Source organism: Carcharhinus amblyrhynchos, chromosome 28 (assembly GCF_965287045.1).
Source record: "Carcharhinus amblyrhynchos chromosome 28, sCarAmb.v2.hapA, whole genome shotgun sequence".
NCBI lineage: Eukaryota > Metazoa > Chordata > Chondrichthyes > Carcharhiniformes > Carcharhinidae > Carcharhinus > Carcharhinus amblyrhynchos.
The window spans coordinates 3,300,067-3,313,018 of NC_137351.1; the positions used below are offsets into that span (position 1 = coordinate 3,300,067).

The following is a 12,952-nucleotide window of genomic DNA, read 5'->3' on the forward strand; positions in this document are numbered from 1 at the left end:
TCATAGTGAGGGGGATTGAATATAAAAGTAGGGAGGTCTTGCTGCAGCTGTATAGGGCATTGGTGAGGCCGCAGCTGGAGTACTGTGTGCAGTTTTGGGCGCCGCACCTGCGCAAGGATATTTTGGCCTTGGAGGGAGTGCAGAGGAGGTTTACTAGGCTGATACCGGAGTTGAGGGGGTTGAGCTATGAGGAGAGGCTGAATAAACTAGGCTTGTACTCGTTAGAGTTTAGAAGAATGAGGGGAGATCTCATTGAGACGTATAAGATGATGAATGGGATGGATAGGATAGAGGTGGAAAGACTCTTCCCGCTCAAAAAAGACAGTAGGACTAGGGGGCACAGCCTCAAGATAAAGGGGGGGCAGTTCAGAACGGAGTTGAGGAGGAACTTCTTCACTCAAAGGGTGGTGAATCTCTGGAATTCTCTGCCCGTTGAAGTGGTGGAGGCTGCCTCGCTAAATATTTTTAAGAAGCGGGTTGATGGGTTTTTGATAAGAGAGGGGATTAAGGGTTATGGGGAGAGGGCGGGAAAGTGGAACTGAGCCACAACAGATCAGCCATGATCTTATTGAATGGCGGGGCAGGCTCGAAGGGCCAGATGGCCTACTCCTGCTCCTATTTCTTATGTTCTTATGTTCTTATGTTCTTAAAGCTGCCCCACTCTCTAATGTTCTGGGGACCTGGGTTTGAATCCCGCCACAGCAGATGGTGGAATTTGAATTCAATAAATAAAATCTGGAATTAAAAATCTACTGATGATTATGAAACCATTGTCAATTTTCACTCATGTCCTTTAGGGAAGGAAACCTGCCGTCCTTACCTGGTCCGGCCCACATGTGATTCCGGAGCCACAATAGTGTGGTTGACTCTCAATTGCCGTATGAAATAGTCTAGTGAGCCACTCAATTCAAGAGCAATTAGGGATGGGCAATAAATGCTGGCCCAGCCAACAACACCCATGTCCCATGAATGAATAAAAAAAACCCTAGACCTGTCCCTGTGGCCTCTCCTCATTACTGTTAATATTTTCCTTTCTAAAATATTCCCCCACTTCTCTTTTAATCCAATTTGCCTTTGAAGCTTATCCAGATTCTACTTCCATCACTGTTTCTTCTATAAGGCATCACACACTCTAACAACCCTCGACGTAAAAAATGTTCTTCTGCCCTTGTGGAAAGATTGAGGAGGAAATCACAATCATCCATCTTAACTACTTCTTCTCCACTGTTGGATCATCTTTGGCCCTGACACTAAAGACCCACAGTTTTGTTTTAGTGCAAGGCCGAGTGAAGATATTTATTTATATAGTGTATTGATGTGTAAAATAATCTAGCTGTATTTGGAATTGGGAACCAAAAATAAAATCTGTGATTTGCACCCAATATTGTACTGCATTTGACATTATAAAATTGCCAGTTGTTTCCCATACGGAGCTGGAAGCCAGAGTCAGTGATCAAAGTTTTGCATGGCACTGTAAAGTTAGAGAATAGTTGTTCTTGTATCAGCTGTTCTCAGAACCAAAACTTTCTTGGGCCCCTTCCAAAATAAATAAGTGATGCTCCAAATTAGTGCCATAGGACATCACAAACTGTCCTAAGTCCATAATACGTTATGGACCAGTATCATGAGCAGATGACCAACTCTTTAAGAAGGTCACTTATACAGCAAGCCAGCAGTTTCTAAATCAGCGCCACATTGTTAATTTTGGCAGGTCAACCCTGCTCAGTCTGTGTTGCACCAATGTCCGACAGCATAACATAAGAACATAAGAACATAAGAAATAGGAGCAGGAGTAGGCCATCTAGCCCTTCGAGCCTGCCCCGCCATTCAATAAGATCATGGCTGATCTGTCGTGGCTCAGTTCCACTTTCCCGCCCTCTCCCCATAACCCTTAATCCCTTCTCTTATCAAAAACCCATCAACCCGCTTCTTAAAAATATTTAGCGAGGCAGCCTCCACCACTTCAACGGGCAGAGAATTCCAGAGATTCACCACCCTTTGAGTGAAGAAGTTCCTCCTCAACTCCGTTCTAAACTGCCTCCCCTTTATCTTGAGGCTGTGCCCCCTAGTCCTACTGTCTTTTTTGAGCGGGAAGAGTCTCTCCACCTCTATCCTATCCATCCCATTCATCATCTTATACGTCTCAATGAGATCTCCCCTCATTCTTCTAAACTCTAACGAGTACAAGCCTAGTTTATTCAGCCTCTCCTCATAGCTCAATCCCCTCAACTCCGGTATCAGCCTAGTAAACCTCCTCTGCACTCCCTCCAGGGCCAAAATATCCTTGCGCAGGTGCGGCGCCCAAAACTGCACACAGTACTCCAGCTGCGGCCTCACCAATGCCCTATACAGCTGCAGCAAGACCTCCCTACTTTTATATTCAATCCCCCTCGCTATGAAGGCCAGCATCCCATTCGCCTTCCTGACCACCTGCTGCACCTGCAAGCTGGGTTTTTGCGATTCATGCACAAGGACCCCGAGGTCCCTCTGCACCGTCGCCTGCTGCAGTTTTTCGCCCCGTAAGTAATAGTCCTTCCTACCATTCTTCCTACCAAAGTGGACCACCTCACACTTGCCAACATTAAATTCCATTTGCCATTTCCTGGCCCATTCGCCCAGCCTATCTAGATCCTTCTGCAGACTCTCCACACCCTCCGCACAATTTGCCGTTCCCCCAATCTTGGTGTCATCAGCAAATTTCGACACCCTGCACTCGGTTCCCTCCTCCAGATCATCTATATAAATGGTAAATAGCTGAGGCCCCAGCACCGACCCCTGGGGCACCCCACTAGTCACCATCCGCCAATCCGAATAGCACCCATTGACCCCCACTCTCTGCCTCCTATTTGACAACCAATCCTCTATCCACGCTAACACCCTACCCCCAACTCCATGTCCCCTGACCTTCTGCAATAACCTCTTGTGAGGTACCTTGTCAAACGCCTTCTGAAAATCCAGAAAGACCACATCCACCGGCTCTCCTCTATCCACTGCCCTAGACACATCCTCATAGAACTCCAGTAAATTTGTCAGACACGACTTCCCTTTAATGAAACCGTGTTGCGTCCGCCCTATCAAGCAATTCCCTTCAAGATGCCTCGCAATTTCCTGCTTAATGATGGATTCTAACATTTTACCTACCACAGACGTTAAACTGACCGGCCTATAATTCCCCGCCTTTTGCCTGGCACCCTTCTTAAACAACGGCGTAACATTAGCCGTTTTCCAATCTTCCGGCACTTCCCCGGAATCCAGCGACGTCTGGAAAATAACCACCAAGGCATCCACTATCACCTCCGCCATTTCTTTCAGAACCCTCGGATGCATTCCATCCGGTCCTGGGGACTTGTCCACAATCAGCCCCTCCAGTCTGTCGAGCACCACCTCTCTAGTAACAGTAATGTCATTAAGACCCTCCATTCCTACCACCTTTCCATCGCTAACACCCGGCAAATTATTCACGTCCTCCTCCGTGAAGACAGAAACAAAAAAGTTATTCAAGACCTTCGCCATATCCCCATCCCCTACCACTAGCTCCCCATTCTCATCCTCTAAAGGACCAACGTTCACCCTAGCCAGCCTCTTCCTTTTTATATATTTATAAAAACTCTTGCTATCCTTTTTTATATTAAGTGCTAGCCCAGCCTCATAGCTTCTCCTACCCTCCTTTATCAACTTCTTTGTCAATCTTTGTTGACATTTAAACCTTTCCCAATCCTCTTCTCGCCCACTGCTCTTAGCTACTCTAAATTCCTCCGCTTTTAATTTAACACTTTCCTTCACCTCCTTCGTTATCCACGGCTTATTACCTCTCTGGCACAGTGGTTAGTACTGCTGCCTCACAGTGCCTAGGACCCAGGTCCAATTCTGTCCTCGGGTGACTGTCCACGTGGATGGGGATAGTAGACTGCATTGTAGTGGGTGTTGTATTTTGGGTTACTGTTCATTTCATAGATATAAGGGCAGCATGGTGGCACAGTGGTCAGCAATGCTGCCTCACAGTGCCAGGGACCCGGTTTTGATTCCTGACTTGGGTCACTGTCTGTGCAGAGTCTGTACTTTCTCCAGTGTTTGCGTGCGTTTCCTCCAGGTGCTCCGGCTTCTTCCCACAGTCAAAACGATATGCAGGTTAGGTGGATTGGTCATGATAAATTCTCCCTCAGTGTACCCGAACAAGTGCCAGAGTGTGATGATTAGGGGAATTTCATGGTAACTTCATTGCAGTGTTAATGTCAGTCTACTTGTGACACAAATAAATAAACTTTACAGTTCATTCAGAACGATCTATCTGTCCATCTATCTTTCAGAAAGGAAGACAACTTTTTAATAACAGAATCTCTGCTCGCAGTCACTCATTATTCTTTCTCACGTTTGCTGTTATCAACATCCTGGTGAAGAGTTAACTTAATTAAATGCAAATGTGGAAAAGACGGAATACATTAGGGGAGACATCACCGAGGTGTCTACATCTCTTCCGTGATGTGTGTGCCTTGGATGCTCTTCAGAGATGCTGTTTGAGGAGCTCATGTTAATATGATACAGCAGTCAGCGGTTGTGCATTGCATCCTGGTCTAATTAGCTGTCAGCTTTCCCACCAACCCCCCCCGCTCTCCCCCACCCCCGCTGCACCCCCCCCTCCCGAAATGCTGACTGAGCCTGCTGTCATTCTGCATATATTTCCTTTAATGCCTCTGCTTCGTCCATTAATTATCTCAGAACCTCCTGTGCCAACAGTTAGTGATTTATGAAGCATTGGAGACAGATGCCTGTTTCAATCAGTGTTACAAGACAGACAGGCAGTTCATTTCACCTCTAGCTTGAGTTTATTTTTTCTTCACCCTCCATCAAGAGGTGACATCTTGTATTTATGTTGCTTGGGACAGAAATAGAGAATTATACGTTTTTGAAATCCAATTGAGAAAATGCCCTGTCAGGACAACAGGACAATAACTTGAGTGCATCAGAATACCTCATACATTCTTGTCGTAATTCTCCCAGATTGGGGCAGCACCGTGACACGGTGGTTAGGACTGCTTCCTCACATCGCCAGGGATCTGGGTTCAGTTCCGGCCTCGGGTGACTGTCTGTGTGGTGTCTGCACGTTCTCCCTGTGACTGTGTGGGTTTCCTCCGGGTGCTCTGGTTTCCTCCCACGGTCCGAAAGTGTGCGGATTATGTTGATTGGCCATGTTAAATTGACCCTAGTGTTAGGGGATTAACAGGGTAAATATGTGAGGTTACGGGAAAAGTGCCGGGGTGGGATTGTGGTCGATGCAGACTCAATGGGCCAAATGGCCTCCTTCTGCACTGTAGGGATTCTATGATTACCGTTTCCCTTTCATTTCGATGACTGGATTAAAATGATCTTCTTACCTGATCACCAGATCATCAATTCCTTTCTCCCCTACTTGTTGAATTATTACTTCTCCATCACTGTGGTCACTCAGATCAGGGTTCACTTTGAGTCCCATCATGAGATAAGCGTTCTTCCTTTTCTTTTCCTTCATTCCGTTGTGGGATGTGGGCTTCACGTCGCTGGCAAGGCTAGAGAGGGGGCGTTGGGTGGGGAGGGGGGGTGGTTTTGTGGTGGGGGGGTTGCGACATATTGCCATTGTCAGGACTGGAAGATTCTGACAGTTGAAATGGCTGGAAAATACCAGCCACACACAGAGATCTCCTAACATTCACCAACTGCAGGACATGGAAAACCTTGACAGACCCATTTCTATGATGATTGCGCAGACCTTCTGTGAGGAAATGTTGTATTTTCTTCCTTTCTATTTTTTCAGGCTTCCATCACACACTGTGCTGACTGTGGCAAGAATGAATCTGCTTCACTGACGCACACACCAGAGCTCACACATGTTCACTGCTGAAGTGACTTTTTGCAACCTTACTCTTCCAAAGCGGGAGATCAGCCCAAGGTTTAATTATCAGTGTCACAACACGGCTTACATTAACACTGCAATGAAGTTACTGTGAAAATCCCCTCATCGCCACACTCCGGCGCCTGTTCGGGTACACTAAGGGAGAATTTAACATGGCCAATCCACCTAGCCAGCACATCTTTCAGACTGTGGGAGGAAGCCAGAGCACCCAGAGGAAACCCATGCAGACACGGGGAGAACATGCAAACTGCACACAGACAGTGGCCAAGCCCAGCCTCCCTCTGCACTGTAGGGATTCTATGATTCGAACCCGGGTTTCTGGTGCTGTGCTAACCACTGTGACTAAAAAGCAAGGATTGATTTTATTTTGAGCAAAATGCGTAACCACTGATCAACAAATTTGGATCAGAGCATCTGTGTCCCAGTACAGTAGATTCTTGTATTCTTGTTCTGTACCAAACTGCTTCCTCCCTTCCAGACAGAAGCTGGAAGTTCAAGGGTCAGCAGTGAGAGGGTGGGTTAGGGAGCCGGAGAAAATGGCACTGAGGGCCATGGGGCCTTGCGTAGAAAAGAAGAGATCTCGAGGCAGTACGAGTCATTGAGCTATAACCCTTCTCGCTCCCAGTGCGGTTGCCTCCTCTCCAGGGTGTCTCCTGTTAAACCAAGGCTGTAACTGGCTGTTTAGTTTCCTCCCAATGAGTGATTTAACCAGTTTAATGGCATGAGGAGTCTGCGTGTCAAAGAGCCATAGTGTGGCCATTCCTGCCCGCTGTGTTTGCAATACCTGTGGGGTTTTAGAATAGAACAGGGACAGCGCAGTGGCACAGTGGTTAGCACTGCTGCCTCTCAGCACCAGGGACCCAGGTTCAGTTCCGACCTCGGATGACTGTCTGTTTGGAATTTGCACATTCGCCTCGTGTCTGCGTGGGTTTTCTCCGGGTGCTTCAGTTTCCTCCCACGCTCCAGCAATTGTTTGGTTGGTTGGCCATGCTAAATTGACCCTCAGTGGCAGGGGATTAGGAGGGCAAATATGTGAGGTTGCGGAGATAGGACCTGGGTGGGATTGTTGTCGGTGTAGGCTCAATGGGTCAAATAACCTCCTCTGCACTTTAGATTCTATGATTCTCTGATTCTATTAATAGAATCTCTACAGTGCAGAAGGAGGCCATTTGGCCCATTGGGCCTGTACAGACAACAATCCCACCCAGGTCTCAATCCCTACAGCCCCATGTATTTACCATCCTAATCTGTTGACATTAAGGAGCAATTTAGCATGGCCAATCAACCTAACCCGCACATCTTTGGACTGTGCGAGGAAACCAGAGCACCCGGAGGAAACCCACGCAGACACGGAGAGCACTGGCAAACTCCACACAGACAGTGACCTGAGTCTGGAATTAAACCTTCTTACTCCCGAGCTAAAGCACAGGTATCTCAGCCAAGCTGATATTAATATTGGGTGCCCTGCCCGGAGTGTGAGTGGTATGTGAAAAGGGTTTAAATGTGGATATGTACAGAGGTTGACAGTTGAAAATTGGATTCTGTACCAAGTCAGTGAGCAGACCAGAAGCTGCTACCACTTATTCTTAATGCTGACCTTTCTTGGCCAGTAATGATGTATTCTTAGCTTAGCCTTTCAAGGCCTTTCTTAAAGTAATTATAATTCAATTTTTACATTACATGACTGTTTACATGGAGCCTTTGAAACCGTTCTTTGTTTGAATTAAGGGCTGATGTGGGTATAATGCTGTTAGTTTAATAGAATTAGACCTTCAGTTTGTGCTGAATTCAATCAAAGGCTTGAGTTTTTACTTGCTGTTAGTCCAGCCATGCTTTTCCATATCGTTCTTTATGCTTCAGGGCAACTAACATTTCACTGTTGCTCTGGCTGCACTCTCCGAACGTTGTGTATTCTAGGATAGGGTTAAACATTCCCAATTATTGTGTGTCCCAAGACAGAGTTAAGCATTTCCGATTACTGTGTGTCCCAGGATAGAGTTAAGCATTCCCGATTACTCTGGGTCTCAGGACAGAGTTAAGCATTCCCAATTACTCTGGGTCCTAGGATAGAGTTAAGAATTCCCAATTACTCTGGGTCTCAGATACAGTGAGCATTCCCGATCACTGTGCATTCCAGGATAGAATTAAACATTCCCGATTACTGTGTGTCCAGAACAGAGTTAAGGATCCCCAATTACTGTGCCTCCAAAAATAGGGTCAAGTATTTCAGTTCACGACAAAAGTGTAAGACAAGGAAAAAGACACTCCAGCTCCTGAACCAATACTGGTCTCAGTTCAGAAGTGGTTGCCTGAACTTGTGTTTAAATATGTTTTAACTTGAATTATGTGCCATTGACAGTGTGGTGAAACTACCAGGCACATTTTGAGACTGTTACTAGTCCAGCAAGATTGCCTTGAGTAAATGAACATCAGCCCAGTGAGACAGTGTGGTGTGTATCAAAGTCTTTCAGTGAGTGTGGTGTATATCAGAATCATGTAGTGAATGATGTGGTTTGCATCAGAGTCTTATAGTGTGTGATGTACATCAGAGTATTGAAGTGAATGTGGTATATATCAAAGTGTTTCAGTGATTTTATATATCAAAGTGTAACAGTGAGTTGTGTATATCAAAGTGTTGCAGTGAGTGTTGTATGTATCAAAGTGTTATAGGTGAGTGAGGTGTATATCTGGAAGTTTTATAGTGAACACAATGCATTATTTCTTATAGTGAATGTTGTGGATATGTTGTCATTACATTGTCTTTCCCTGTGTGCTTAGTATCTCAAACCCAGTGTCAGTTTGTTCTGTCTCTATCCCAATGTTTCCCAGTATGTCAGTTTGTTATCCCAGTGTTAGCTCATGCATTTTGTCTCAATTCTGGGATTTTGGAATGTTTTCTGTCCCTATCCCAGTGTCCCCAGGTTGAGAACTCTTATAAGACCTCTCTGCATCTCATAAGCATTATTATTTAAACAGTTGCCTTCTCTGTTGTGTGACACTGATGAGCAAGCTTTTATCTGAATTGGGCCATTTCCCTGTGGAATGGGTCTGGTGAGAGGAGGTTTTTAACTCAGAAACTGCATTCTTGTGATTTGCCATTTTTTTCCAAGTCTTTCAATGTAAATGTTCTAATCTGTTAGAAATAATTGTCATTGATTGCTTGGTGAACCTGCATGTAAAGGTTGCAGCTAATCACTGCGATGAAACTCCACAGGGAGGCTGGAGGTATCCCAGAGGCTTTTATGATCTCTGTAAGGTCCCTCAATGCTAATTATTACGACAGGGTCTGCAATATGGAGTGTAATGTCAGGGTATAGTAGTGACTGGGCGTTGAGGGACCATCCTTTCTGCTGCCTAGGGCCAAAGCTCTGGAATAACCTCTTAAACCTATTCAATCTCGTCCCCCTTTTTCATAGAATCCCTAAAGTGCAGGAGGCTATTCAGCCCATCTAGCCTGTACTGACCACAATCCCACCTAGGCCCTATTCCCATAACCCCACATATTTACCCTGTTAGTCCCCCTGACACTAAGGGGAAATCTACTATGGCCAATCAACCTAACTCGCACATCTTTTGGAGTATGGGAGGAAACCGGAGCACACAGAGGAAACCCATGCAGACATGGGAAAAATGTGCAAATTCCACATAGATAGTGACCCAGGGCTGGAATTGATCCTGGGTCCCTGGGGCTGTGAGGCAGCAGTGTTAATCACTGTGCTACCGTGCTACCCTTTTCTTTCTTTGAGACTTTCCTTAACATCGACCCCTTTGACCAAGCTATTTGGCCATCTACTGTAACACCACCCGATGTGGCCCTGGGCCTAATGTTGCTTTATAGTGCTCCTATGAATGCTGTGGGATGTTAAAGGTGTTATAAGGCGGCACACTGGCACAATGGTTAGCACTGCTGCATCACAGTGCCAGGGACCCGGGTTCAATTCCAGCCTTGAGACACTGTCTGTGTGGAAGTTTGCGCATTCTTCCTGTGTCTGCGTGGGTTTCCTCTGGGTTCCCCGGTTTCCTCTCACAGTTCAAAGGTGTGTAGGTTAGGTGGATTGGCCATGCTAAGTTGCTCCTTAGAGTCCAAAGATGTATAGGTTAGGTGGGTTGGCCATATTAAATTGCCCCAAGGATGTGTAGGTTTGGGGATTAGAGGGGTAACTATGTTAGGTTATGGGGATAGGGCAGGGGATGGGCCTGGATAAGATACTCTGTGGGAGAGTCAGTGTGGACTTGATAGGCCAAATGGCCTCCTTCCACATTGTCGGGACTCAGTGATTCTATATAAATATCTGTTGTTGCTGCTTAGTGTTGGGTTTCCTGTTAAAAGGTTAGTGTTAATGTTTGTGGCTTCCAGTATGTGAAGCATAGACGGCACAGCCCCATGTCCTCCTCCCCACGTGTCCTTAAGTTTCCTAATTGACCCTCTTCTGTTTTCCTCCCCAGCTCTGTCTCCGTTCCATGTGCAGCCCCAGTCGATGGTTGTGGAGGAGGGTGGGGTCGCCAGGTTCCAGTGCCAGATTCACGGCTTACCAGAACCACTGATCATGTGGCTGAAGAATCGAAGACCTCTTGAGCCAAGAGACGACAGGTACTGTGCAGCCTGACCGTGGATAGCAATCAGTTCCAGCAGTACACCCTCCTTAACTGTGTTCCCAAAACACAGCACAGGGGCAAGTACGCTCACACTGATCACAGACAGAACATGATCATTTCTCTTACCTTTTTAGAAATAAAAGCAAAACTATCACTTCGTAAGTCTATGATCCTGCAAAAGGGTTTATAATCCCCGCAGAAATCCGATAATTCACTCCAAACCTGAAGAACCACTTCAAAAGTCTATAATCTATTCATAGCCCAATTGTCTCTGCAGAAGTGAATGGTTCCTTCAGCACTTCACAATGACTGCAAAATTCTACAAACTCTATTGAGCACAGTTAGAAGTCTTACAACACCAGGGTAAAGTCCAACGGGTTTATTTGGAATCACGAGCATGAGTGAGGAAAGGTCTCACACGAGATGAGTGTCCATTCACCTGATGAAGGAGCAGTGCTCCGAAAGTTCGGAATTCCAAATAAACCCGTTGGACTTTAACCTGGTGTTGTGGGACTTCTTACTTACCCATCCCAGTCCATCGCCAACATCTCCACTCTACTGAAGTCTACAGCCCTCATAAAATTTGGTAGCCCCTGGGTTTAGAATTGTTTTTTGTTTTTGGTTCATGAGTTTCTGCGTCTCCAGTTCTTGATTTCCAATGTTCCTGTTGTCAGAGTTGGTTCCTCTGTTCCCGAAGTGATTGGCAGAATTTGCCAGTGCGTGTGGCAGACGAGACTGTAATGAGATTACAAATCCAGTTCGATGATGTTATCAAGCGCAAGAATGCTGCTCTTTCTAATCCAAAGAGATTAGGTTCTGGAACACGCACAATTTGCGGGCTGTTGCAAATGAAAACCGACTTCTCCCTGCAGTTATTCCAGAAATCAGCATGGCCCCCAGTTCTCATACAGACTGCTCAGAATGTAACTGCATTATGAGGGCATAGGTTCCCACCCACCTTTCCCCACTGGGTGATTTGCTGACCTCCAATCGAAGTAAACACCAGACCTTTCTGCACAGGGAGAGAAAATCAGATTTTTTTTTCATTTTTATGGGCTGTGGGTGTCACTGGCTGGGCTAACATTTATTGCCCATCCCTAACTGCCTTCTATTTCAGAGAGCATTTAAGAGTCAATCACATTGTTGTGTATCTGGAGCCACAAGTAGGTCAGACCATGTAAGTACGGCAGTGAACCAGGTGGATTTTAATGGTTTCATGCTCATCAATAGACCTTTTAATTGCAGATTTTTACTAAATTCAAATATCACCATCTGCCATGGTGGGATTTGAACCCAGGTCCTTAGATACAAAGAACAAAAGAACAAAGAACAACGCAGCACGGGAAACAGGCCCTTCGGCCCAACGAGCCCGTGCCGCCGCATCACCCTACACCTATTCTACCCTGCATGTCTACGAATGGGACCCTACTCAGTCAGATTCAGGGAAGAAATAGTGTCAATTTGGTAAAAACCGATTAGCCTAAGAGCACATCTTTGGGATGTGGGAGGAAACCGGAGCACCCGGAGGAAACCCACGCAACCACAGGGAGAATGCGCAAACTCCCACAGACACAGGCCCAAATCCATGTATCTGCACAGCCAGCAGTGCTAGTCACTGAGCTGTTGCGGCGCCCGTCTACCGGTCCAGGATCAAGCACACACACCGACATGAAGTACTAGGCCACTCCTAGACTTCCAAGAGCAGCCCACGCATGACCCGCCGTGTGCATGCCCCTCGCTTGACACGAGGTGGACCTCCACCTGTGGAATAAAGACAAAAAATATTAATCATACAGCCTGCCCTTCCGGTGTCTCCCGAGGTTTAACCCTATTTAATAGCCCCTACCATATCCCTCCATTCTCGTTTCACTCATGTGCCTATCTAACTGCATCTTAAACGAGTCCAACGTTCCTGCCTCCACCACCCTACTCGGTAGCGCATTCCAGACCCCCACAACTCTCTGCGTAAAGAACCTTCTTCTCACCTCCAAATTATACCTCCCCCCCCTCACCCTTAAATGATGACCTCTCGTGTTCGTGCCCAGTCTAGGGAGCAGTCTCTCACTATTAACTCTATCTATTCCCTTCAGTATCTTATATACTTCTATCATGTCCCCTCTCAATCTCCGTCTTTCCAAGGAGAATAGCCCCAGTTTCTTCAATCTCTCCCCGTAACCCAGTCCCCCCATGCCAGGCAACATCCTGGTAAACCTCCTCTGCACCCTTTCCAGAGACTCCACGTCCTTCCGGTAGTAAGGTGACCAGAACTGGACGCAGTACTCCAAATGCGGTCTAACCAACGTTCTGTATAACTGAAGCATTAGACGGCAGCTTTTATACTCTATACCCCTTCCTATAAAGGCTAACATCCCATAAGCCTTCCTAACAACCTTCTCCACTTGTGACGCAACCTTCATGGATTTGTGAACCTGCACTCCCAGGTCCCTCTGTATGTCTATACTCCTAATC

The 12,952-nt window shown here is 46.3% G+C and overlaps 1 protein-coding gene across 1 annotated transcript in view; it reads left to right on the forward strand.

Annotated features, from left to right (window-relative positions):
- The window catches only part of igdcc3 (immunoglobulin superfamily, DCC subclass, member 3), a 138,152-nt gene that overhangs the window by 72,352 nt on the left and 52,848 nt on the right, over positions 1-12,952 (forward strand). The window contains exon 3 of the mRNA XM_080214018.1: positions 10,334-10,478. Coding sequence (XP_080070144.1) covers positions 10,334-10,478 — 145 coding nt within the window. The remainder of the gene's footprint in view (positions 1-10,333; positions 10,479-12,952) is intronic.